This window comes from Pelodiscus sinensis, chromosome 13, assembly GCF_049634645.1.
Source record: "Pelodiscus sinensis isolate JC-2024 chromosome 13, ASM4963464v1, whole genome shotgun sequence".
In the NCBI taxonomy this organism is placed as follows: domain Eukaryota; kingdom Metazoa; phylum Chordata; order Testudines; family Trionychidae; genus Pelodiscus; species Pelodiscus sinensis.
In genome coordinates this window covers 17799439-17824538 of record NC_134723.1, presented here as the reverse complement: position 1 = coordinate 17824538, position 25100 = coordinate 17799439, and the positions used below count along the sequence as shown (strand labels likewise).

Sequence of the window (25100 nt, the reverse complement as noted above, 5' to 3'; positions counted from 1 at the left end):
CTTGTCTGGTTAGAGTGTAAATTTTCTGGGACAGAGATTGTCTCCTGTGAGTACAATGAGTAGCACAATAACCTAGATGACCTACTGAGGTCTCCTCCAGTCCTACACATCTGTGATTCTCCACAAAGGCCTTATGAAGGCCTTCTTCCCCCTGTGAGGTAGTTCACCTGAAGCAGACAAGGAAAATGTGTTCATGTTTCCAAGGGCTAGTTTTGGATTATAAGGACTTTAAAAAGTGGTTATCAGTGCAGCAAGCTCTCTCAATAAAAATTTCCCCGGTCTGAAGTTCCTTTTACACATTTCTACTGTTCTTGGAGTTTGGGGGGGGGGGTTGTTTGTTTGTTTTTGCTTTTGAAGGTGCTGGGTGTCCTGATTTTAGCTAAAATAAGCAGGCACGTTGTCTTTGCAGTTCACAGCTTTCTTCCACCAATAACAGCTCATTCCCCATTACGCAATTAACCCCACGATCCTTTATTTTGCTAGCCAGTGCTGGTAAACACCTGTGTCCCATAGTAACTTTGCAGTCCGCCTTTACTCGCGCTGCCCGAGGCAGTGTGGGCTGAGGCAGGACTGGCGATGCCTGTTTTTCATTCATTATTTTCCAAGCTGCTTCCTCCTTAAGCCTTGCTCCGTGGTCCCTCGGGCCGGAGCCAGCAGGGGCCGCGTGACCACGTAAGGACACAGCGGCCCTTGCACAGCCGCGGGGCGGGAAGAGAGGGAGCAGAACTAGTCAGAGCGGAGTGTGTGCGCGGGGGGTGTTGCTGTTTATTCCGGGCGGGAGGCGAGCGCCCAGCAGGCGGGCTCCGGCGGGAGTAGCCCGCGATCGCCGTGCCCCGCAGCGCCGGGCGAAGGGGCTGCCGGGCCGGGACTCAGCCTGGGGCGCGAGCGGGCCTGGCGGAGGGAGCGCGCTGGGCGGGCCGGGCAGTGGCCCCCGTCAGGGGCTGCCCTCTGCACGCGCAGGTCCCCGCCGCCACCTTAAATTGTGTGACGCCGGGTTGCCATGGCCACGGCTTTACGCTACAAGGGCTGATCCGGGGGCGGGGGCTCATTTCAGCACCAGGCTGGCCGCGGACAGCAGCGGCGGCGGCTCCGGCTCGGCGACTCTCCGCTTCTCCCCGGGCGAGCTCTGCTTCGGCGCTGGGGGGCCGGCGGGTCCCCGCGCCTGTGCCTGTCTCTCCCCCGCCCCGGGCGCCCTTCACGGCGCGGGCTGAGCCAGCCCCGAGCGGCGCGGACGGGGCGGTGAGGGGCGCGCCCCCTCGCCCGACGGCGGTGGGGAGGAAGGGGGAGAGGACGGAGCGCGAAGGGGGCGCAACTTCCAGCCCGGTGAGTCCCGGCTGCACGCCGCGTGCGTGTGGGTGCTGTAGGGGCCCGGGAGCGGCGGGGACGCTGATCTCCGCATGCTCCTGGGTCCTTGGGGAGGAGGGACCCTGAGAGCTATCGGCGCCCTCTGGCGCTGGAAGGGCTCCCGGGGGCTGGCAGAGTCCTGGGGCGCGGAGAGTTCCTGAGCTCTCTAGGCTCCCCGTGGTGCTCTAGGCTCCGCGGCTGCTGTAGGGTCCCGGTGCATAGGTTGCAGGTTCCCTTGCGCCTGGCATTCCCGACTCGTACTTTGTGCTGGAGGCGCCTTCTGGTGCCGGAGGGCCCCTGGGACTTGGTACTTCTCTCGCCAGAGAGGGCGGGGTCGTGGGCAGATCGTCGTGGGAGCTCGGGGCGGGGGAGAGACACGCACAGGCGCGGGGACCCGTCGGCCCGTGACATAGGGCAGCAGCGCAGGTAGCTGTTCTTGGTCCGGCTGCTGCTCACCCCCGCTGCAAGCGCAAGCTGAAGACACAGCCCGCACCTCAGGCTTGGGTTCATTGTTCTTTGCTCTCCTTTTCGGGGGTAGAGAGGGTTACTTAGAAATATGGATGGTGGGGAACCCATTGATATATTTGGAGAGAAGCAGGAGTTAAATTTCTTCTCTCTCTCCCTGTCCACCCCCTCAATATAAACTGTTCCTTAGCTTAGCTCTAATTGTTCGATGTCTTTTCTGCCCCAAGAAAGCATGTTTCCTTCTTGCTCTGTATTGTAGTTAAGTATATTATCATTTGCTTCAATATTACAACAGGCTATTCACCTTTCAAAACCATTGTGTAACTTCTCCCCAAATCCATCTCTTCTAAGGACTGCACAAATAAATCACTAAAATATTTTTCCTCATTGGAAAGCATGGTATTTGTTGAAATTTTGTTTGTAATGATAATGTATAGAAACTGGCACTGGGCATAAACATTAGGAAATGACAGCCCCCTTTGGATAGAAAGGTGGAAATACCCTCCCAGATATTGGGACTGTTATTTAGTTCTCACCTGGCCATGGTGTGTACAGTTTCCTTGTTTCGGTTTTTAACTGAAAACTAGATCCATCAAGTTGCTCAGAGGCTATTCATCTCTGTCCCAGAATTAATTCATCTTTAATCTAGTACTGTAGTGTTGGTCCCAATATAGAAAAGAGACAAGGTGGGTGAGGAAATATCTTTGATTGGATCAAATTAAATTAGTTTAAGAGACAAAAGCTGTTTGTGAAGAGCTCTATGGAGCTCCAGAGCTTCTCTCTTTTACCAACAGAAGTTGGTGTAATCAAATATATTACCTCTCCCACCTTATCTACTTATATGATCTTATACTTTTATTTGTCTCTAAGGTGCACAGGGCAATTCGTTTTTTAAGTTGCAGACTAACACAGCACCCCTCTGAGACTTCTTATGATTCTGTCACTTTATTATCTCAGTGTCTCTAAATAGGAGTAGAATACTAGTTGAGTTTAGAGTAATGTTTAAGAACTCAGACTTAAACGTAATTCTGCAGTAGATGTAAATTTAACAGATACATTATCTTAACCTATGAACCAAATTCTGATCTGTTACATTGGTGTAAAATCCAGAGTAACTACATGCCTTCAGGGCTCTAGTGTCTATCACTAGAGTTGCTTTAGTAATACAAAGTGAATTATGACTATTTTTGAGACTGAATTAGGTAGATTTGGTCTGCTGTAATTTGCTGGGATTTATTGTTCACAGCACTTTACTAATGGCTTATTCCTAGACATTTGGATGAATTCCAGAAGTTTTGTGAACTTTGGCACAAATGATAATTTCCCACAAAATCATACTGGACATATGCTGTTCACTGTTCATTATCCAAAGTAGAAACCATACCATGTGACTTTGGTGATAAATCACAAAGCACAAATAAATTGCAAATACTGTATTATGAATTATTTAGCATTTGTGATGTTATTTAGCTCAAGCTCTGTCATTGTACTGACAAGACACACTGGCTTGCAGTTTGTTCACAGAAATTATTAGGTACTAACTCCAAATAAGGACTATACTTTCAGAAATCAAGATAGGTTCTAAACAGTCTGTGAAAAGGGGGGGGCTGTATATTTGTTACCTAATTTTTTCGCTCGCACACACACACACACACACACACACACACACACACACACACACGGAACTGGGACTCCTAAGCTCCTTCTTCAAATACATCTCTTTGTGGTATATTTGTAAATCTTAAAACTAAACATGATTATTATTCCATCATAATGGAGATAGTCTATTAAACAGGCATATGCTTTGTATTATGTGCTTTATTCCAAAGAACCGGTTTTTCAGGACTGATTTTAAAAGATGTGGTTGTCCATAGTGACATGGCTCACTGTTAACTCAGAAAATGAGTAAGAAACCAAAGTGAATTGTTGATGGGGACTTCCTGACTAAAATTTAAACTGTGTTCTCCTTTAACTTTTGAGCCTTATTGTGAGTTGAACTACATGCCATATAGATGTGTAAGAAACTCCTTACACACTTATGTAGCTGTCCAAACTATGTACCTACCTAGCACACACAGAATTAAGGGCCTGTTATAAAGCCCATTGAAGTTATTGAATTGGGGGTGAGGGAGTTGAAGCCAAGCCTTAAGAGGGTGCTGAGCAAGTATGGAGGGGGGAATTAATGAACCCTGGGGAATGTTCACCTGCAGTTCTTTGGCCAGCACGGCTGAAACAGCAGGAGAGATTTTCCTGTTGGTAAATATCAGCATTAAATTACAAACTCTTGTTACACAGAAAAGATCCCCCGTTAGATTGGGGGGGGGGGGAGAGAAAGTCCCTGCCAAATAGACAGGGGTGGGGGGAGAAAAGGCTCCACCAGGTTTGGGAGAGGGGGAGAAAAATCCTACCAGACGTGGGGAGAGAGACAGGGAGAAGGTCCCACTGGACGGGGGAATTGAAAAGGCCCCTGCTGGATGGGGGTGGAGGAAGAAAAGGCCCTTGCAGGGTGGGATAGGGGGTTAGAAAAAGCCCTTGCCAGACTGAGGTGTGGGAGGGAGCAGAAGGCCCTGCTGCATAGGGGGAGAGAGAAAAAGCATGACCAGACAGGGGAGGAAAAAAAGCCTCAACACTTTCCAGAAGAGCCACACCCTGCCCTCTTCCTCAGCACTACCAGTCTGCCCAGAGTGTCCACCCCACTGACTGGCCTGCACAGCCTCCCCTCGGGCCCCCAGACTGGGACTAGAGAGTGCCAGCAGAGCTGGCCCATGTAGCCCCCTTGCCTGGGCCTCCCCCAGGCTGGTCAGATGAATGGTCCCTCCTGCCCCTGGCCAGCCCCGGGGAGAAGCCAGAGGGTGGAGTGCAGACCCCACCCCCACTACAGGGAGAAGCCATCTGGTGGGGTGCCCCCCTGGGGAGAAGCTGGCAGTCACTTCTACTCCCTGTCCTGAACCTCCTCCCCTTCTTCTCCCCTGAGTTCTTCTTCCTCCCAATACCCTGCCCTGATTCCTGCACACCCTGTCCTGACTCCTATATACCCACCTCTCACCCTGAGCCCTTCCTCGCCCCCAAATCTCACTCTTGCGCTCCCCCACATCCCCAGCCCCCTGTCCTGAGCCCCTCCTCAACCTCCCACCATGATTCCTGCACTCTCCATGCCTCCTGCCCTGAACATCCCCCCCCACATCTCCAAGGGCCTGTGCTGAGTCCTGCAACCCCCCTCCTCACCAGCCCTTGTCCTGAAGAATCTGGGCAATGTTGGGGAAGTTTTCTAGTATATTTTATATGGAAACCAAGCAATTCAGCATCTGCAAATTTCTACAGAAAACATTAATTTCAAGCATGCTCACAGTATACATGATGAAAACAAAAAAGAAAAATCTGTTTTCTAGATTTTACTGAGAATAAAACTCTTGTACAAGTGTTGCCTATATTAGGATTGTAGTATTGGCAGTAGTGAAAGTAACTTATAATTTCTTACGGGTACTGTCCTATTGCAACCCAGGTCCCTTCCAGCTCTTTAAACAGCTCCCTGCTGGCTTTTGCTGCAGCGCAGCCAGCTCTTGCTGGAGCTGCACATCAGAGCATACCCGCTTATTTTCACCTCTGATGATTGGGCTAATAGTAAATGAAAGGCAGTACATAGGGAAAGCAAAACCAAAACACACACTCTCGTTGCAGGCATTTGATTTGTTTTATCTTTCTATGCATGGAACTCCCATTGACTTCAGTAGGTGTTCTGAACTGCCAGGAGGCGTTGCTGTTGCTTCTTTTGAAGTCAATGGCATACCTTCCACTGGATTAATGGTGCACAATCAATCCCATTGAGCCTTTGTAATGATTTGTAACCAAATATAGGGGCTAAATTTAGCTCTTACACCATGGGAAACCTAAATACATGCATTGATCTATGGCATTGCACAGGATTTAGGGGACAGCAGAATTTGCCCCATTATGGTAAAATGTTTGGTCACGAACACATTTGGGCCACATTCTGCTCTTAGAACCCTTTGACTTCCAAGGAGCAGCCCGAGTATTAAAATAGAGTTTGTCCCCTCTCTCTTATTTTTCTTCATGTTTCCTATATTTTCCAGGTATTTAATCTGACTTCATTAGCCAGAACAGGTTTGGAATAAAACAAAGATCTATTGCAAGCATCATTGCAGGATCAGGGGTTATGTATGGACAAACATTCAAGAATCTTTTCATCAGTTATTACAGGGTATCCACAGTTTACCCACCGAAATAGAATGTAGCATATAAAATCTGTAAAACAAGCATTTATAAATATTGGATATCAGTAAATAGAATTCTACTGATAAGAAAGATTTTTTTATTCAAAATATTTGCCTACCAGCAGACACGGTTTCTTCTAGCAAATATCACCAAAAAGATGTGATTTTTCTATACAATATTGCAGAGCCCCAGAAAAGGTGTTAGTAACAATGTTAGCTGATTTTTTTCTAAATTGTTCTCTCTTTACATCTGTACCTGCATACAGGACTTGGCTTTTGGGCATCCAAATGCCAATGTGATTCCTCTTTTTACAAATGTGGGTGACAGAAAGTTTGAATCATATTATCTTAGAACTGATGTCATCAACTGTATGGCATTCAATATCCATTATTGATGGCAGCAAGAAACTGATGAATACACACATCTGTGCTAGGCTTTACACTTTTCCTTGGTACATCATTGTTCTACTGTCTTTCAGCAATGTGTCAATAACGTCATCAGTGACATTTCATCCTTCTTCCAGCATAGAAAAATAGCAATATTATGATCTTGTGCTCTCAGCATTGTTCCTCCTTCCTGATGTGATTTGAGTGAAATGATGCAGTTTACTTTATTATAGAACTATAGAAAAAACTTATTTTATTTCTGAATGAGACTTCTTTAATTATAAAAAAGCTATGTTATATAAAGTTCTATATGGAAACCCCAAGTCTTACTTATGTAAAATTATGAATAAGCTTTTATATAGCAGGTACTTAAATTAGTAATATATTTTATGTATTTGCTCAACTTTAATGTAATTTATAAAGTAAATGTAGAATTAAACAGGAAAGTCCATTATTACATTTTGCAGTCATTGAATAATGTTTGTAATTTGGAAGCTATAAACACACATTCATAATTTATTAATAGCTATATTAATTATATGTAAATTATATGTAAATTTAAATAATTCTACTGTTCTATAAAAATCCAAACCAATTGAAGGCAAAATAACTCATGAACAGGAAACTAATTGTATATATAATCAGTTATGCAAGATGTACCCTGTTATAGGTACTAGAACCGCATTGGTGTACGGGTCTGAAATTATGTTAAAAAATACTTAAATTAAAAGCTTGGTATGGTTGTAATGGCCAAATTAAATAAGATTTGTTTAATAAAGATATGTTGATGTCCTGCTGTACTCTGAAATGGGCTTAATTTAGCAATCAGGTGCTGTTTATGTATCTTTAAATAGTATCTATATTTTGTAAAATAATTTTTATCATAAGGAAAAATTATCACAATGTAAACAGATATTTTAAAGGTGAATAAAATGTGTTTCTGCTTATTAGACACAACATCTTAATACAGAGGTGGCTTTTTTGGTACAATAATGATAATTAACTAACTTTAAAAAAATGACATCTTTCATCACAAAGAATCAATCCCACAATGCTTAATAAACTGATACAGACTATACATATAGTATTCACAATAATTATTCATTTTATCGTGAAATGCAGCTATTTCAGGGGTGGATCTGAAAATAAGAAGTGAAGAGTTATTAGATAGGCAGAATTAGAATAAATTAGAATTTATACAGAATAACATGTTTAATACCTCTAGGAAATTTTTATGGACCTCAAGTGTCCGTGTCCAGAGTTTTACATCTCATTCAAAGCCCCTTGGCTTTGCACCCTCCTCTCTCTTTTGTCTTCAGCAGTCCAAATTTGATAATATTCAGGGCACACTGCAAAGTTCATGTTCCCCCCAATCACTTGAAAAAGGAGAGATAATTATGAGGATGGTTAATAATAGATTGAAAAAGAAGATTGTTTCAGACTGTAACTTGCCTGGTTTTGCTGGAGGTTAGTCATATTTAATAAGGATTTTTCATCTGTGACTTTTAAGTGGAGTCATTGTGCTAGAGAGACTGGACAGGTTTTACTGTGTATTAATCTAGAACAATAAACACTATTATATTGCACTCGAAACTGGGACACAGAAAGATAAAGGTCAAAATTTTGGAAACAGGCCACTGATATTGAATGCCTCAATTTCTGGCTACTCAATGTGAGACTGAACGGATGAGGAGCTGTGACTGCACCAGAAGTTTAATGAGAGCTGCAAGTGCTGAACAGTTCTGAAAATCAGTGCCACAGTGTCTCAAAATGGCTAGCCAGTCACAGAGAGGAAGCAGTTTGACAAATTGACTACATGTGACCTGCCCCACTGCGTTTCAGTTGTTGAACACTAGAAACCCAATGCCATGTTTTACCTACTAGGCCATTCTCAATGCCCTTATGCTCCAGCGATCACTGTAACATCACATGTATACATGACTTTGCAGTTAGGTCTAAAATGCACATATCTCTACTTCATCATAATTATGGCCCAAATTTTGTATTCAAGAATCAAAAGTATATATAAAATACTAACCAAACCATAACAAAACCAAACTTTTCCTAAAGCAGTTTTTGAATTGTTATTCACTTTGTTAAACATTGGGAACAATAGAGTAGAATAGTTAAGGTATACAAAGTCTTTCTCTCCACATATGAATCAGCAATAGACCACTGCTGAGATTAATATCTGAAGAATAATTTAAACAGTTAGTATCAGATATTGCTTTTATGAGCACATTACATTACAAAATTGCACATTTCATAGGAAAACTCTCTGCTTTTCCTTTTGAACATTCCCTAAATGCCACAATGGCAACCTCTACATTGTACCACAATAACAGGTCTATCACCATGAATTTATCCATCATTCTCGCACAAACACACAGCCATAGCTCACTGTTGAAAATACTCATTGATGTGACATTTCTCCAGTTATTGTTATGATTGTTTTTGAGGATGAATATTTTTCTGTGATTACCTGGTGGCCTGACTGATTCTGCTCCCTTAAAGTTGTCCTGGAGTCCTGCTCAGAACCCCCTTTCCTTGTCCATGTAACTATCAGTTTATCCCATAGGCTGCCTGGGCCTCAGCTGCTGCATTGTTCTGCAGCTGCCAGGCTACAATTCTGCCTCCTTTCATTCTCTGCCTGCAGACTGGATTCTTGCTCTGGCTCCTGGATTCTGTGCTGCCAGGCTCCTTAGAATAATGGAGGGATATGCTCTGTAATTAGCTGACCATTGTGACTAACCAAAGAGCAAAAAGTAGCTGCAGACAGATATATGGTAAGGGGACAGAACAGAAAATTTCAGGCTCCTGACTTCAGCTAACTGGCATATTCTGCAGCAAAAATCTTGAGTTCTGTGCATCTTTAAAAAATTCACAAGGCCCTAATTGAAATTAACAAGGGAGCTTACATCCCACTGAGCAATTATTTTGGGCTCTTTGCAGACTCAAGTAGACATCACTGCATCAATTTACACTCAGGTTGTCTCTGCAAATATAAAGAGTAGAAACAAATATTTTTGAATAAAAATTTAGATGGTGCATGTTTCTGCAGAAAGAAATGAATTCTGTAGTTGCAGGGTCACGGAATCTCCAAAGCCCTTCTTTTGATTGATAGTGAGTGTTTCTTAGTTTAACCACATTGGAGCATATATAACTGGAATAACTGAGTATTGGAGGAAAGATTAAAAATGAATGATCAGATTGTCAGTGTTTCCAGTAAGCTCATTGTGGACAGGGGGACTATCTTTTTGGTCTGAGGTCTTGGTCTGTGACTAGGCCTCCTAAGTGGTACAGTAATATCAGTGTTAAAAATGAATAGTGTATGTAAAAGGATTTGTATGATCACATGTATCAAGTGCTAATAAAAATGCCTTACCATTTACGCAGAACTGGTCATATATCTGTGCAACACATATAGTTGCCTGGAGTTCCCACTTTTACCATTTATGCTTGTCTTAAATGAACTGGTTGCTGTCTGGCTTCCAAGACACTGAGAGCATTCTGTGATTTGCAGACATTTTTGGAAAATGTGCAATCCCTGATCCGCATCTGTGAAAGGAAAATATTTAATTTTACTGGGTTGTTATTGATTCTAATTCTTCTCTTCTATATTTCCACAATGTCTGTATTAAATTGCTATTTATAAGTAACAATTATTTAATCCCTAGGAGAAATAGTAAAATATTAATGCCTTACAAGTTACTGTGTGAGTAAATATATTGGCAGAGGATTAAGAATGACCTGAAGCTCAAAATCTTTCTAAGTACTGCTCTCTTTTTCCATTCATAGCTCTTACTGTATCATTTATAACTTAAAAGGCTATTGTCATGATTGCAGTACTGTCAGGGCATAATGCATGATTTATTATGTGCAGCAGGTGACTAGCAGTTAACATTTAATCTAAAAAAGATTGTTATTGTTTGTTTTTTTCCTATAGTTTTCCCTGGGTGGTTCATGTTTTTATCAGTGACAAGATGACGATTCATATTTTTACCAAAGGACCCAGTGAGTCATCTTATTAACTCTACTGAAGTACATGTTTGGCAATATTCCTACCACAGTAAGTCTATTTTTTCATACTCCTGAAAACATGGTTCCATAAGTTAGTGAGGCTGTGATATGCAGTCAAGAGTAAAAATATTTTTCTTTATATAATGTAGTGTCAATATAAATTAAAAGAAATGCACAAAGCATGCAGAAAACAAGTGTCTTCTTACTCATTTGTTAATCCCGCCAGCTAACCATGGGTTTAGCTGTGTGGACTGCTTTTCCTGTGATTTTGTTCACCTTATATGCTGTGGGATTCCTTTTCCCAAGTCCACAGCTTTGTGTCAGGTTGTATTATTACTGCTCTCATGATTTGCAGTTCTGCACACTAATGTAATTGGGCAGGTACATGTGTGCATGACAGCACTGCTTTCCCAATGTTTTGATCTGGTTGGGAGAAAGATGAGGCTTTTTTTTTTTTAATGCTCCTGCTTCTCTTTTGACTACTCATTTCTTGTATCCTTGAAGGCGAAATGAGAAATACAGACTGAAGTGCATGGTTCCTGTTTTGGATTATTTACAGTGCCATGCATTCTTTTCTCGCAGAAGAGCAGATGACTGGGAGTTACTAGTTCTTATGTCAGAATAACTAGATGGTAATTGTACTGATTTATGGCAACTCATGCATAATCTCAGGATTATAGGGCAAATAATCTCTTCACTACATCCATTAATATTAACTTAATGGAAAAGATCTGGAAAACCAAGATTAAATTGGGCCAGTCAGAAGATTGCCCTCCCTAGAGCGCCTCGTCTCTACTACTGCTTACAATTCTCACATGCATACTTGTAGGCTATGTCTAGACTGGCATGATTTTCCGGAAATGCTTTTAACGGAAAAGTTTTCCGTTAAAAACATTTTCGGAAAAGAGCGTCTAGCTTGGCATGGACGCTTTTCCGCAAAAACACTTTTTGCGGAAAAGCGTCCATGCCAATCTAGACGCACTTTTCCGCAAAAAAGCCCCGATGGCCATTTTCGCAATCGGTGCTTTTTTGCGGAAAACAAATCTGAGCTGTCTACACTGGCCCTTTTGCGCAAAAGTTTTGCGCAAAAGGACTTTTGCCTGAATGGGAGCAGCATAGTATTTCCGCAAGAAGCACTGATTTCTTACAGTAGGAAGTTAGTGCTTTTGCGGAAATTCAAGCGGCCAGTGTAGACATCTGGCAAGTTTTTCCGGAAAAGCGGCTGATTTTCCGGAAAAACTGGGCAGTCTAGACACAGCCATACTGTGAATAGATATTTTTGTACACTTGCCAGGCTGTATTGTAGTTCCTGAAGTCAATGAAGATTGCTTCAAGAAAGATTCCTACCTAATGGAGAAACATGTCTTTAAATCAACTATACAGTTAAACAAAATGACAAAGAAATCATTAGGTATTGAGATAACCATATAGTGAACCAAAACACATTACTAGAAACAATCTCAATAGTTATTTTAAGGATCTCTGCTGTGAAACCCCAAATTATAATATAGAGCAAAACTAATTAGTGTAGTTGATGAGACTTTTTAATGTAATCCGTGACACGTCTCAGAGTGACTTGTGTCAAGTGCAGGCAAAAAGTAAAGATAGGTGGAGTTTCAAAATATTCAATATGCTTGTTTATATACTTACTCTGATAAAAGCTAGCAGATCAGAATACAGCAAGCATATCTTCACAATAATTGTTTTGGATGTATTCTGTTTGAAAATGTCAGCATATTATAAACCCCTTGAAAATACTTTGAAACAGTAAGATAGAGCATATAAAAAAGAATGTTAAACATGTTCGAACCAAAACATTACCTAAATTGGAAAGTGAATGTCCTCCAGATTTTAATTATTTAAATATCTAATTATACAAAGTGTTAAATACATTGCTTGTCAGCAAGGTTTTCTTTTTCCAGATATAAAAACACACATCTATTTTTGGTGGAATTTACCTAGTGCAGGGAATTGGTGAACCAACCATTTTTCACTGTGTAGAACTATAGTCAAATTTTGTAACAGGCCATTGATTTGAAGCTCACTGAAATCAAGGGACGTTTATCCATTCACTACAATGGACTTTAGGTCAGGCCTTTAACATACACTTAAGGTACGTCTAGACTGGCAAGATGCTTTTGCGCAAAACCTTGCCAGCTGTCTACACTGGCTGCTTGAATTTGCTCAAGAGCACTGACTTTGTACTGTACAAAATCAGTGCTTCTTGCACAAATACTTTCCCTCTCCCACTCAGGGATAAGCCCTCTTGCGCAAGAATACTTGCACAAGAGGGCCAGTGTAGACAGGCACCTTAATTTTTTGCGCAAGAAAGCCCGATGGCTAAAATGGCCATCGGAGCTTTCTTGCGCAAAAGCACGTCTAGATTGGCACGGATGCTTTTGCTCAAAAGCACTTTTTGCACAAAAGCATCCATACCAATCTAGACGCTCTTTTGTGGAAATACTTTTAACGGAAAAACTTTTCCGTTAAAAGTATTTCCGCAAAATCATGCCAGTCTAGATGTAGCCTTAGTGGAAATGTGTTTGAAGGCCTCATAGCTATCTCTCCAAATATTATTCTCATATCACAAACCATTTACCGCTTGGCATGATTTATACTGTCTAGTCAAAGATACCCAGATTTTGCATAACCAGGAAGGTAATTTGGTAAGAAGTTCAATATGTGGCCTGTGAAGGAAGACTGAAAGAATTGGGTTTGTTTAGTTTGGAAAAGAGAAGACTGAGAGGGAACATGACAGCAGTTTTCAAGTACCTAAAAGGATGTTACAAGGAGGAGGGAGAAAAATTGTTCTCCTTGATCTCTGATGATAGGACAAGAAGCAATGGACTTAAACTGGAGCAAGGGAGTTTTAGGGTGGACATTAGGAAAAAATTTCTAACTGTCAGGGTGATTAAACACTGGAATAAGTTGCCTAGGGAGGTTATGGAATCTCCATCTCTGGAGATATTTCAGAGTAGGTTAGATAAATGTCCATCAGGGATGGTCTAGATGGTGGTTGGTCCTGCCATGGGGGCAGGGAACTAGATTTGATGACTTCTCAAGGTGCCTTTCAGTTCTAGTATTCTCTGATAACTTCAGCATAACCTGTCCAATGTGTGCTTTGCTGCTTTAATGAGTACATCTAAAAAGAAAATCTAACCTTGAAAAATGTATCTGAGAATGCAAAATTCAGGAATCCATGTCCACTGCAATGTCTAATAACCTGCTGCAGGACAAAGGAATCCTGCGTCAGCAAAATAGGATGATTATGATATCTTCTCTAGGGCTGTGTCTACATTGGCCCCTATTCCGTAATAGGGATGCTAATGTAGCACTTGGGAATAGGCAAATCCGCGGGGGATTTAAATATCCCCCCACGGGATTTGCATTTTCATGGCTGCCGCTTTTTTCCAGCTTGTAGATAAGCCGGAAAAAAACGCCAGTCTGGACGCAATCCTCCAGAAAATAAGCTTTCCGGAAAAGGATCTCTTGAAAGTGGGAATAAGAGATCCTCCGGAAAGCTTATTTTCCGGAGGATCACGTCCAGACTGGCGTTTTTTTCCGGCTTATCTACAAGCTGGAAAAAAGCGGCAGCCATGAAAATGCAAATCCCGTGGGGGATATTTAAATCCCCCGCGGATTTGCCTATTCCCAAGTGCTACATTAGCATCCCTATTACGGAATAGGGGCCAATGTAGATGTAGCCTAGGTCCTTTCAAGCCTACATTTCTATGATATTTTAACTTCACAAATCTCATAAAAATGCAGGAGTTAAGAGAAAATGCACAAGTGAACGCTAATAAATCTCGCTAGGAAATTATTGTAATAACAGTTGCTTGGAAGAAAAATTAAACATCTCCAAAACAAATATTCAAAGAGTACCCCTTTCTCTCAGTGCAATGATTCTAGTTAGCATGTAGCCCTCAACTATTCATCTAAAGCTTTAAAAAGTGGAAATATTGAATGTAAAACAAAAGACACTTTCACATTCATGAACAATTTGCAAAGTTATTTTTTTTTTGTCATGGAGCAAGAGGGCTTAGCTGGAGAGGAACAACTGTGGTCATGAATCTGTTGGTCATGTATCACTCTTCCCTCAAAGATACAGGCTGAGTAAAAAATATTATTATAATGGGAAATTCTCATCCATGGCATTATTTCACAAGACTTTTTATAGCTCTCCACTGAAATAAGATTTTCTACCTTACATTTTTTCCAGTGTTCCCCAAGGGTCAGTCCTAGGACCAATCCTATTCAACATATTCATAAATGATCTGGAAAAAGGGGTAAACAGTGAGGTGGCAAAGTTTGCAGATGATACTATACTGCTCAAGGTAGTTAAGACCAAAGCAGACTGTGAAGAACTTCAAAAAGATCTCACCAAACTAAGTGACTGGGCAACAAAATTGCAAATTAAATTTCATGTGGATAAATGTAAAGTAATGCACATTGGAAAAAATAACCCCAACTATACATATAAAATGATGGGGACTAATTTAGCTACAACTAATCAGGAAAGAGATCTTGGAGACATCGTGGATAGTTTTCTGAAGACATCCACAAAGTGTGCAGCGGCAGTCAAAAAAGTAAACAGGATGTTAGGAATCATTAAAAAAGGATAGAAAATAAGACAGACAATATCTTATTGCCCTTATATAAATCCATGGTACGCCCACATCTGGAATACTGCATACAGATGTGGTCTCCTCATATCAAAAAAGATATACTGGCATTAGAAAAACCTCAGAGAAGGGCAACTAAAATGATTAGGGTTTTGGGATGGGTCCCGTATGAGGAGAGATTAAAGAGACTGGGACTTTTCAGCTTGGAAAAGAGGAGACTAAGGGGGGGATATGATAGAGGTCTATAAAATCATGAGTGGTGTGGAGAAAGTGAATAAGGAAAAGTTATTTATTAGTTCCCATAATATAAGAACTAGGGGCCACCAAATGAAATTAATGGGCAGCAGGTTTAAAACAAATACAAGGAAGTTCTTCTTCACCCAGCGCATAGTCAATCTGTGGAACTCCTTGCCTGAGGAGGTTGTGAAGGTTAGGACTATAACAGGCTTTAAAGGAGAACTAGATAAATTCATGGAGGTTAAGTCCATCAATGGCTTAGACAGAATGGGTAAGGAATGGTGTCCCCAGCCTCTGTTTGTCAGAGGGTGGAGATGGATGGCAGGAGAGAGATTGCTTGATCATTACCTGTTCGATTCACTCCCTCTGGGGTACCTGGCATTGGCCACTGTCAGCAGACAGGGTACTGGGCTGGATGGACTTTTGTTCTGACCCAGTATGGCCATTCTTATGTTCTAAGAAATTATGATGTCACTCAATTTAAATCCAGCCTTGGGTATTAAGAACATAAGAATGGTCGTACTGGGTCAGTAGCCCAGTACTAGCCCAGTAGCCTGTCTGCCGACAGTGACCAGCACCAGGTGCCCCAGAGGGGGTGGAGCAAAGACAACGATCAAGCTATTTGTCTCCTGCCATCCTTCTCCAGCCTCTGACAAACAGAGGCCAGGGGCACAATTTCTATCCCCTGGCTAATAACCTTTTATGGACCTAACCTCCATGAAATTATCTAGCTTCTCTTTAAATTCTGTTATAGTCCTAGCCTTCACAGCCTCCTCTGGCAAGGAGTTCCACAGGTTGACTAGGCGCTGTGAGAAGAAGAACTTTCTTTTATTAGTTTTTAACCTGCTACCCATTAACTTCATTTGGTGTCCTCTAGTTCTTCTATTATGGGAACTAATAAATAACTTTTCTTTATTCACCCTCTCCACATCATTCATGATTTTATATATCTCTATCATATCCTCCCTTAGTCTCCTCTTTTCTAAACTGAAAAGTCCCAGTCGCTTTAACCTCTCTTCATATGGGACCTGTTCCAAACCCCTAATCATTTTAGTTGCCCTTTTCAGAATCCTTTCTAAGGCCAAAATATCTTTTTTGAGGTGAGGAGGCCACATCTGTACACAGTATTCAAGGTGTGGGCGTACCATAGTTTTATACAGGGGCAGTAAGATGTTCTGTGTCTTATTTTCTATCCCTTTCTTAATAATTCCTAGCATCCTATTTGCCTTTTTGACCGCCGCTGCACACTGTATGGAAGTTTTCAGAGAACTGTCCACGATAACACCAAGATCTCTTTCCTGATTTGTCGTAGCCAGAGTAGCCCCCATCATACTATACGTATAGTTGGAGTTATTTTTTCCAACGTTCATTACTTCACACTTATCCACATTAAATTTCATTTGCCATTTTGTTGCCCACTCACTTAGTTTGGTGAGATCTTTTTGAAATTCTTCACAGTCTGCTTCTGTCTTGACTATCTTAAACAGGTTAGTATCATCCACAAACTTTACCACCTCGCTGCTTACCCATTTCTCCAGATCATTTATGAATAAGTTGAACAGGATTGGTCCCAAGACTGACCCTTGGGGGACACCACTAGTTACCCCTCTCCATTCTGAAAATTTGCCATTTATTGTAATTTGAGAAGAATTGAGGAGGGAGGATCACAGTTTTCGTTACAAATGTCTTTAGTAATTGTATAAATGTGCAATGATAGCTATGTAGGGAAATGTAAAGAAGGGCAATTTCTTTAGTTTTCATGTTGAATACTGAATATCCTAAACAAGTAGCTGCTAGCGGGCTGCTCCTGTTTGTTTACTTTACAGCTCTGCAGCCAGGGAGCCTCACAACTCCCATTGGCCGGGGTTTACCATTTGCAGCCACGAAGAGTCAGAAGAAACGGTGTGGCCAAGCTGCTGCTTCCTGCAGCTCCTCTTGGCTGCAAACAGTGAACCACAGCCAATGGGTGACGCAAGGCTCTGTGGCTACAGAGCCAGTAAGTAAACAAACCAGAATGGCCCCTTATCAGCTTTCTCAAAGTGGGGCCACCGCCCACTTTGAGAAACATTGTCCTAAACTCATCCAGGTGAACAATGTTTATCTATATAGAAGGTCAAACTAGGTGATCAGTCCCCTATGGCCTTGGAATCATGAACCTATATACGTCACACTAAAGTAAGGGGAAGTTTGGGAGTATGGGATTGAGTATAACAAATGAAAAAATCTTGTCAGCAGCAGTTTAAGAAAACAAACAAAATACTAACCTTTTTAGGTCTTGATTCAGCAAGATATTTATAACTGAAGAGAGAGGAATAAAATATATGTCAGTGTACTTGTGCTGTCACTGCAGATTAGAAAATAAAATGAAGCCAGGAGATGCTACAATAACATTATTACAATTTGCTGATACTTTGTTTTGCCAAAATAAAATGGGGAGGATTTTCTGTGTCACTTAAAAGGCTTCTTGCTTGCTCTATCATGATATGCTTATTCAGTTGTCAGACATCGGCTATATAGCCATTTTTTCCCATTACAGAGCTAGTCAAACAGCTCATATTTTATGTGCACCCACATGAGGAGCTTCAAATAAACTTAAAAGTTAGGCAAGTCCCTTTCTTTATTTCAAATGGAATTTAAGAAACAAAGGACCTAATCACACAAATATTTTCACACATACCCACACTGTTAATATGTATATTAAGTTTTCTCCTTTCCCATAGAACATTGGCAGCTGTTATACCTCAATCAGCTGGAATGTTTGTTAAAAAATAAAAATTATGTACGTATGTATGTTACATAAATAAATAACATAAATAAATAAATAAATAATAAAAATATACTTACACCTATAGGAGTAAAACATATTTTTTTCTTCTACAAAATCTTTATAATTAAACTTTAAAGTTTTCCAGTCTGTTCTTTAATAGTGACCTTTTGGTTCTAAGTCTCCAACAATTTAATGTATCAAGTTAATAAAATATCCATTACAATGAACTCCTACTAACCCGTAAGTCATTATAAGGAAGACAGTCGATATTTTCCTTTTAGAGATGATGCAATGAATTACATTACCACCAGTACCAATTGTGTTTATAGACAGTGCACAGGTATATTGTAAAGGTTATCTTCCTTATCCTTCTACTGTATTATAGTAGTGTATTTTGAAAGTAGTTATATTAATCTAATTTATTACTGTTTGAAATCATAATCAGCTGACACGATTTAAGGAACAAATGTCAAAATATGAGGATCTTCAGTTTAACATTAATCTCTATATGCTAATAATTCACAAAACCAAGGGCAATTCTAAAAACAAGATTTCAACTATATATAGTATGTTCAGGAAAATACAATAGATTCTACTAACCAAAACCAATTTTTAATACTTATTTAATACTTATTTTTAATACCTATGCCCATAAAAAGTTTGAGCAACAAGCTCTCATATGCTAAAGAATTTCTAGTGTTCACTCCTGAATATTTGGATTGTCTCAAGAGTGAGCTTATTAGCTAAAGACTGCACCCTCTCTCAGGCTGTGCATGATGGTTCAATCATTTTCATAATCACCCTCTCCATCACGCAGTGAGTCAGAACAAACACACCCTTACAGAGCAGCTACAAACTCAATAGGTAGAGTCAGAGCAACCTGACATGGAGTGTAACTGAAAAGTTATCAACAAATAACAATATCAGTCCATGAGTTATGATGGGAGTTATGGAAGAGTGATGAAAAATATTATGATCTTCAGGGGAGAAGATGATAGCATTTCAGCAATAAAACTCCTTCACTAAGTATTTGGTGGTTAACTGCAGCAGAGGAGTTGAGGAGGCTTAGACATGCAAAAGGAGAATCATCACAAAATAACAATTATTTATTTAGTAATTGAGTAATACATGATGGGGGGTAAGATTAGAAATTTGGAGAGAATTCCCAGTGAAATAATAATAATAATTGGCAATGTTACTTACATATTGGAGATCTAACACTTCACTGTGAATTTTCTTCACTTTGTAGCTCTTGAATGCAGTTCTTCATAACTTATGTAATTACTGTAATTACTTCTAATTATCTAATTGTATAACTGTGTTTAATTACATTTGTACATACTTGTCTCAAAATGAGAGTATTTAATTACATAAAACCCATTAAGAAACGTCTTGAAAATAACATTTTGGACATATTCAATTAGCAATATCTTAAGTGCAACATTTTGAGGGCTTTTTCAAGTTTTTCTAATTATAAACCTAAACCAGTTAACCTATTGATCTAACTGCCTACTTAAAATAAGGATGTAAAAGCAAAAAAATTAAATTAAATTAAATTTGCTAAAGCCATGATTTTACCCAGTGCCTTTTTTATTGGTTTCCAGTCACAAATATTGGAGAGTGAGGTGCGAGGCTTCCAGAAAGGTTCTACTTAATAGAACCCAAATCTCAATGTAAACTAGAGATCGCTTCATTATCTGCAAACCAGAACTTGCAAATCCTACACAGTGCTGTCAAACAGTGAATTAGTTAGGTCAGATAGACTTTTGCCTCAGAGTTTCTATGAGAACATTTTTACAAGTTCCTCAGTCTCCAGCTCTTAAAACATAATGAAAAATATGAGATGCAGCGCACTTCTGCATTTAGAAGACAATAGCAACAAATACATTAAAAATACCGAGGTAGATACATAGAGATAAATATTTTGCTTTATTTTTGTCTTTCTTAAATAATTCCCTTTGGCTGTTCCATGTGTGTAATAGCCATTGAAAACAATGAATGCTTTTCATTCAGGATTAAAGAACTTCAGAGTTCTTCAGAGATAAAGTACTTCAGAGTATTTTAGTCACTGGATTAAACAATAAATACAATGTTATTTGATAGGATTAAACCTTGAAAAAAATCAAAATTCAGTTGTGGCCAGTGAAAATGCAATGGTTTAGTCAGACATCCAGCTCGTGATATAGTTAAATGTAAAATGTATTACTTGCTCATTGTGTCTAACAGTGTCTTCTACAGTAAGATGAATGTTTGGCATGGCATACTACGGACTTTTGCATGTGGATCCTAATGTTTTCCTCTTAATATTTGTGTTGTTTTTTCCTAGTTAACCAGCTGACTTCACAATGACTGAGGATTTAGATCACAGATTCAGTAGTCTCACTTGGGATCAAATAAAAATACTGGATCAAGTATTAACTGAGGTAATACCCATTCATGGAAGAGGAAATTTTCCAACACTGGAGGTAAAACCAAAGGATATCATTCATGTTGTAAAGGAGCAGCTTATTGAGAAGCAAATTATTGTTAGAGACATCCGTCTGAATGGTTCAACAGCTAGTCACATCCTTGTGAAACAGAATGGAACTAGCTACAAAGACCTGGACATCATTTTTGGTGTTGAATTACCAAGGGAACAAGAATTTCAGGTTGTTAAGGAGGCAGTTCTGAATTGCCTACTGGACTTTTTACCAAAATGTGTCAATAAGGAAAAGATCACTGCTCAGACTATGAAAGATGCATATGTGCAAAAGATGGTCAAAGTCTCCACTGATCATGACCGCTGGAGCCTCATCTCATTGTCAAACAACAGTGGAAAGAATGTAGAACTAAAATTTGTAAACTCACTCAGACGACAATTTGAATTTAGTGTTGATTCCTTTCAAATAATACTGGACTCCATGTTAAATGTTTACAGTGATACCGAATGTGAATTGACAGAAGATTTACATCCTACTGTTATTGCCGAGAGCATGTATGGAGACTTCAATGAGGCAATGGATCACCTAAAATACAAACTTATTTCTACAAGGAGCCCTGAAGAAATACGGGGTGGAGGCCTTTTGAAATACAGCAACCTGCTGGTTCGTGACTTTAAACCAGCAGATGAGGCTGAAATTAAATCTTTGGAGCGTTATATGTGTTCCAGATTCTTCATTGATTTTCCTGATGTGGCTGAGCAACAAAGGAAAATTGAGTCATATTTGCGCAACCATTTTATTGGGGAAGAAAAGAGCAAATATGACTACCTGATGACTCTGCGTGGAGTTGTAAATGAGAGCACAGTCTGTCTCATGGGACATGAACGACGACAAACTCTGAACATGATTACAATTCTCGCTTTAAAAGTACTTGGAGAACAAAACATCATCCCAAATGCAGCCAACGTAACATGCTACTATCAGCCTGCTCCCTATATCAGTGACAGGAACTTCAGCAATTATTATGTTGCTCATGGACAGCCACCCATCATCTACCAGCCATATCCATTTCATATACAAATGCAAAGTGGAATGGTTTAGTGAAAGTTAGTCTTCTCATCGCCCACCCTGCTCCCCAACTTGTTCAAAATAAAGGCCTCATTACAGCAAGTGTTACATCACTTACTTCAGTTTTTGTGCAGATTTCCAATTGCCTTTGATCAGCCAGGTCTTAAACCATCAGTAAGCACATCCTGAAATAATTTATGTACATCTAAAATCACTGGCCATTATTCAACAAGTTCATGATAGCCATCACATGTTCTTAAAGTAAAGAGTCTGTGACAGAGCTGTCTAACCCCTTTGGCCAAAAGGAGAAAGATATAAACAATTCTAATTGTACAAAGTGCCATACATAGTTGTTTTAGGTTCTAAACCTATCATTCGTGTAATTTAAATAGTGCAGCTGAAAATAGTGTGCCAATGAGGTATTTAAAGTGTTCAGTGGAAACACCTGATTTAAAGATGACAGATTTAGAAAACATTGATATTATGGATACATTGCGCCTATGAGGCCAAATTTGTTCCTCAGTTTAAGTCATAACTTTGCCAATGCCTATTTTGCAGTGCAGATTGTAAAATTATTTTTGAAATATGCATTGGTTGACTGAAATGATTAAATACCCTCCTTCTAGGTCAAGTGATTCCCTGCAAGCAGCATCCTGCAAGATGCTGAACACTTCTCAACACTTCTCAAGGATATTAGCAGTTGAGATAATTCACCAGAGTGCTCAACATTTTGCAGGATCAATCTGAATGGGGCCTATGCTGTATTTCCTGTGCACCCATGGAATTCAATAGGAAATTTGAGTGTGCATGAAATGCAATATTGGGTCCAGCATCTTGAACTACAGATACTCAAGATTGTATGAGCAGGTGGTTTAATTATTCTGTGCAATTAATGATGTAAAGTACATTAAAAGCATGAGGGAGAAAGTAAACATTCTGTATGTGGAAACTTTCTTTCTATACATATTTGATATGAACCAGGAAAAAAAAGTAAGTTTAAATGTACAGCTTATGGTAATAATGAAAACAAACAAAACCCCAGCAGAACAGGAATGTGTCATTTTGAAGTGATTAAAAAAATGTTCTTACTTGCATTTGATATGACATTTTTTACTAGAAATGTCCTATATACATTTAGATGTGTGTGCACGCATATACAAGTAGCAAATTAAATTTTTTCTCATGATCAGGAAACAAAATATTAGTTGCAATTTTTTGTGTGTGTTTACCAAAGATAAGTTTTAAACATGTCACTTAAGTGCCTCCTAGTGCCAATTGTACCATGAAAGCTGTAATGCATTCTAGTATTGGTCATGTTGGAGGGCTCCTAAATATATGTATGGAAAAATGAAACATATGCTTTTGGAACTCTACATGTGGATCATCTAATGTATCCTGTACTTATAATGGGTCAGATCCTGCCCCAGCCAGGTAAATTAAAGTTTTGCCATTCCCTTCATTGTGAACAGGGTTGGGGTCAATTAGCTTGACTCTGTTCCAGTGAAAGCAACTGAATTTTGCCAATGACTCAAGTGGAAGCAGGAGCAGGTATTGAAAACATTCACTAATGACAAAAATATTCAGAGTGAATATTGTTACAAAGTGAAAGTTGTTAGTCAACATCAGGTTTTCCTATTTCTGATGTTTTATATGTCACTATACCATATAAAGAGCTCATGATGTTACAGGATGTAGCATCATTTCACATCAGGTCATGTTGGTTGACCATTATATTATAAACTGTTGATTATATTTTACCTGTTATACAGACAACCTTCAGGTCTTAGAAAAATATCTTCTGTGTGCAAAATGTTTCATTTCTTTTACATAGTAATATGCTATTTATTGGTATATTAACTCAAACATTTCCAAGTTTATATTTTCTTAGGTCTATGATCATTTGCTTGTCAATGAAATGTAACTCTTCTTATTGACACTAAAGTGTCTGTAGTGTAGAACATAAGATTTTTTTTTAAAGAAAATTATGTTGAATTTCAGCACTTGGGCTAGCCCCTTTCTGTATAAAGTAGAGCAATATAAAAACTACTCAATAATATAGAATGATACATGTGAAATGATTGTGCAAAGGAAGAGGGATGCAATAATCCACTTAGAAACAAATTAATTGTGATGTCCATCATGAATACATTATTTATTATCCATTTTTTCTTGATTTATTAAATATGCCCAATTACTTGTCTCAGGGCACATTTCATGTCACTTCCCCCCCACAATGCTCATGAACTTCTTATCCTGTCAATAGTGTAAACTGTACTTAATTAAATAACCAATTTTAATTTCTATCTTATTGTATTTGGTACGGCTATATGGCAATTAATCATTTCCACAAAAATTCCTCTAATGAAACATCAGATAATCCCCATACCTAGTACAGGCAGTCCCCGGGTTATGTACAAGATAGGGACTGTAGGTTTGTTCTTAAGTTGAATCTGTATGTAAGTCGGAACTGGCGTCCAGATTCAGCCGCTGCTGAAACTGACCAGCGGCTGACTACAGGAAGCCCAAGGCAGAGTTGCTCTGCCCCGGGCTTCCTGGAATCAGCCTCTGATCAGTTTCAACAGGCTAAATCTGGACGCCAGTTCTTACATACAGATTCAACTTAAGAACCCCAGGCGTCCCCAAGTCAGCTGCTGCTGAAACTGATCAGCGGCTGATTCCAGGAAGCCCGGGGCAGAGCAACTCTGCCTCAGGCTTCCTGTAGTCAGTGCTGGTCAGTTTAAGCAGCGGCTGACTTGGGGACGCCTGGGGCAGAGCAGCTGGGGTGCTGCTGGGTTGCTCCAGTTAGCGCCGCTCCTCAGCGCTACTGGACCAACCCAGCAGCACCCCAGCTGCTCTGCCCCAGGCGTCCTGATTCAGCCGCTGCTGAAACTGACCAGCAGCGGCTGAATCAGGACGCCTGGGGCAGAGCAGCTGGGGTGCTGCCGGGTTGGGGTGCTGCCCAGAGTGGCGCTGCAGGACCAACCGGCAGCGCCCCAGCTGCTCTACCACAGGCGTCCAGAGAAAAGCCTGGTCTGCTGGGGGGGCGGGGCGTACTAGCTGTGCCCCCCCCTCCGCCCCCCAGCAGACCAGGGAGACGGACCGAGACGCACCGCGGTCCCGCCGCCCGGGTCCTCCGTGGCTTTGCTCCGCATCTCCCTGGTCTGCTGGAGACGGGGAGCAAAGCCTCTGAGGATGCCGGCAGCGGGACAGCCCAGGAGACGCGGAGCAAACCCCGTTCGTAACTGCGGATCCGACATAAGTCTGATCCACGTAACTCGGGGACTGCCTGTATAGTAAAATTTTATTGATTTCTTTAGATTAAAAAATGAAATCTGCAATTTCATTCTGCTTTTCACCAAATTAAACAGCACCATATAACCCCATGTAAACACATTTAGACATGACACAGCTGATACTTATGCTCATCCTGTAACTCTCTGACTTTAATGTGACCACTCACAAGAGTAACATTAGGCACAGCTAGGATTTTCAAAGAAACCTAAAGGAGTTAGGCATGTAAATCTCATGGAATTTCAAT

The 25100-nt window shown here is 40.4% G+C and overlaps 1 protein-coding gene and 1 long non-coding RNA gene across 2 annotated transcripts; one reads left to right on the top strand and one right to left on the bottom strand.

The window, feature by feature from the left end:
• The first annotated feature begins 1044 nt into the window (after nt 1-1044).
• On the top strand, nt 1045-21664 carry TENT5D (terminal nucleotidyltransferase 5D). Its single transcript, XM_075940780.1, has 3 exons — nt 1045-1323; nt 10375-10497; nt 20401-21664. The coding sequence occupies exon 3, from the start codon at nt 20420-20422 to the stop codon at nt 21593-21595; it is 1176 nt and encodes a 391-aa protein (XP_075796895.1). The 5' UTR covers nt 1045-1323; nt 10375-10497; nt 20401-20419; the 3' UTR covers nt 21596-21664.
• LOC142831212 (uncharacterized) lies at nt 6857-17605 on the bottom strand. The gene is made up of 5 exons (XR_012906866.1): nt 17572-17605; nt 12099-12164; nt 9879-9986; nt 7648-7804; nt 6857-7567 (listed from the first exon to the last, which is right to left on the bottom strand). It is a non-coding gene; the product is annotated as an uncharacterized LOC142831212 (long non-coding RNA).
• Nucleotides 21665-25100: the final 3436 nt, after the last annotated feature.

Bases quoted from the DNA above. Each gene is read 5' to 3' on its own strand.
- TENT5D (XM_075940780.1), top strand. From the start codon at position 20,420: ATGACTGAGGATTTAGATCACAGATTCAGTAGTCTCACTTGGGATCAA.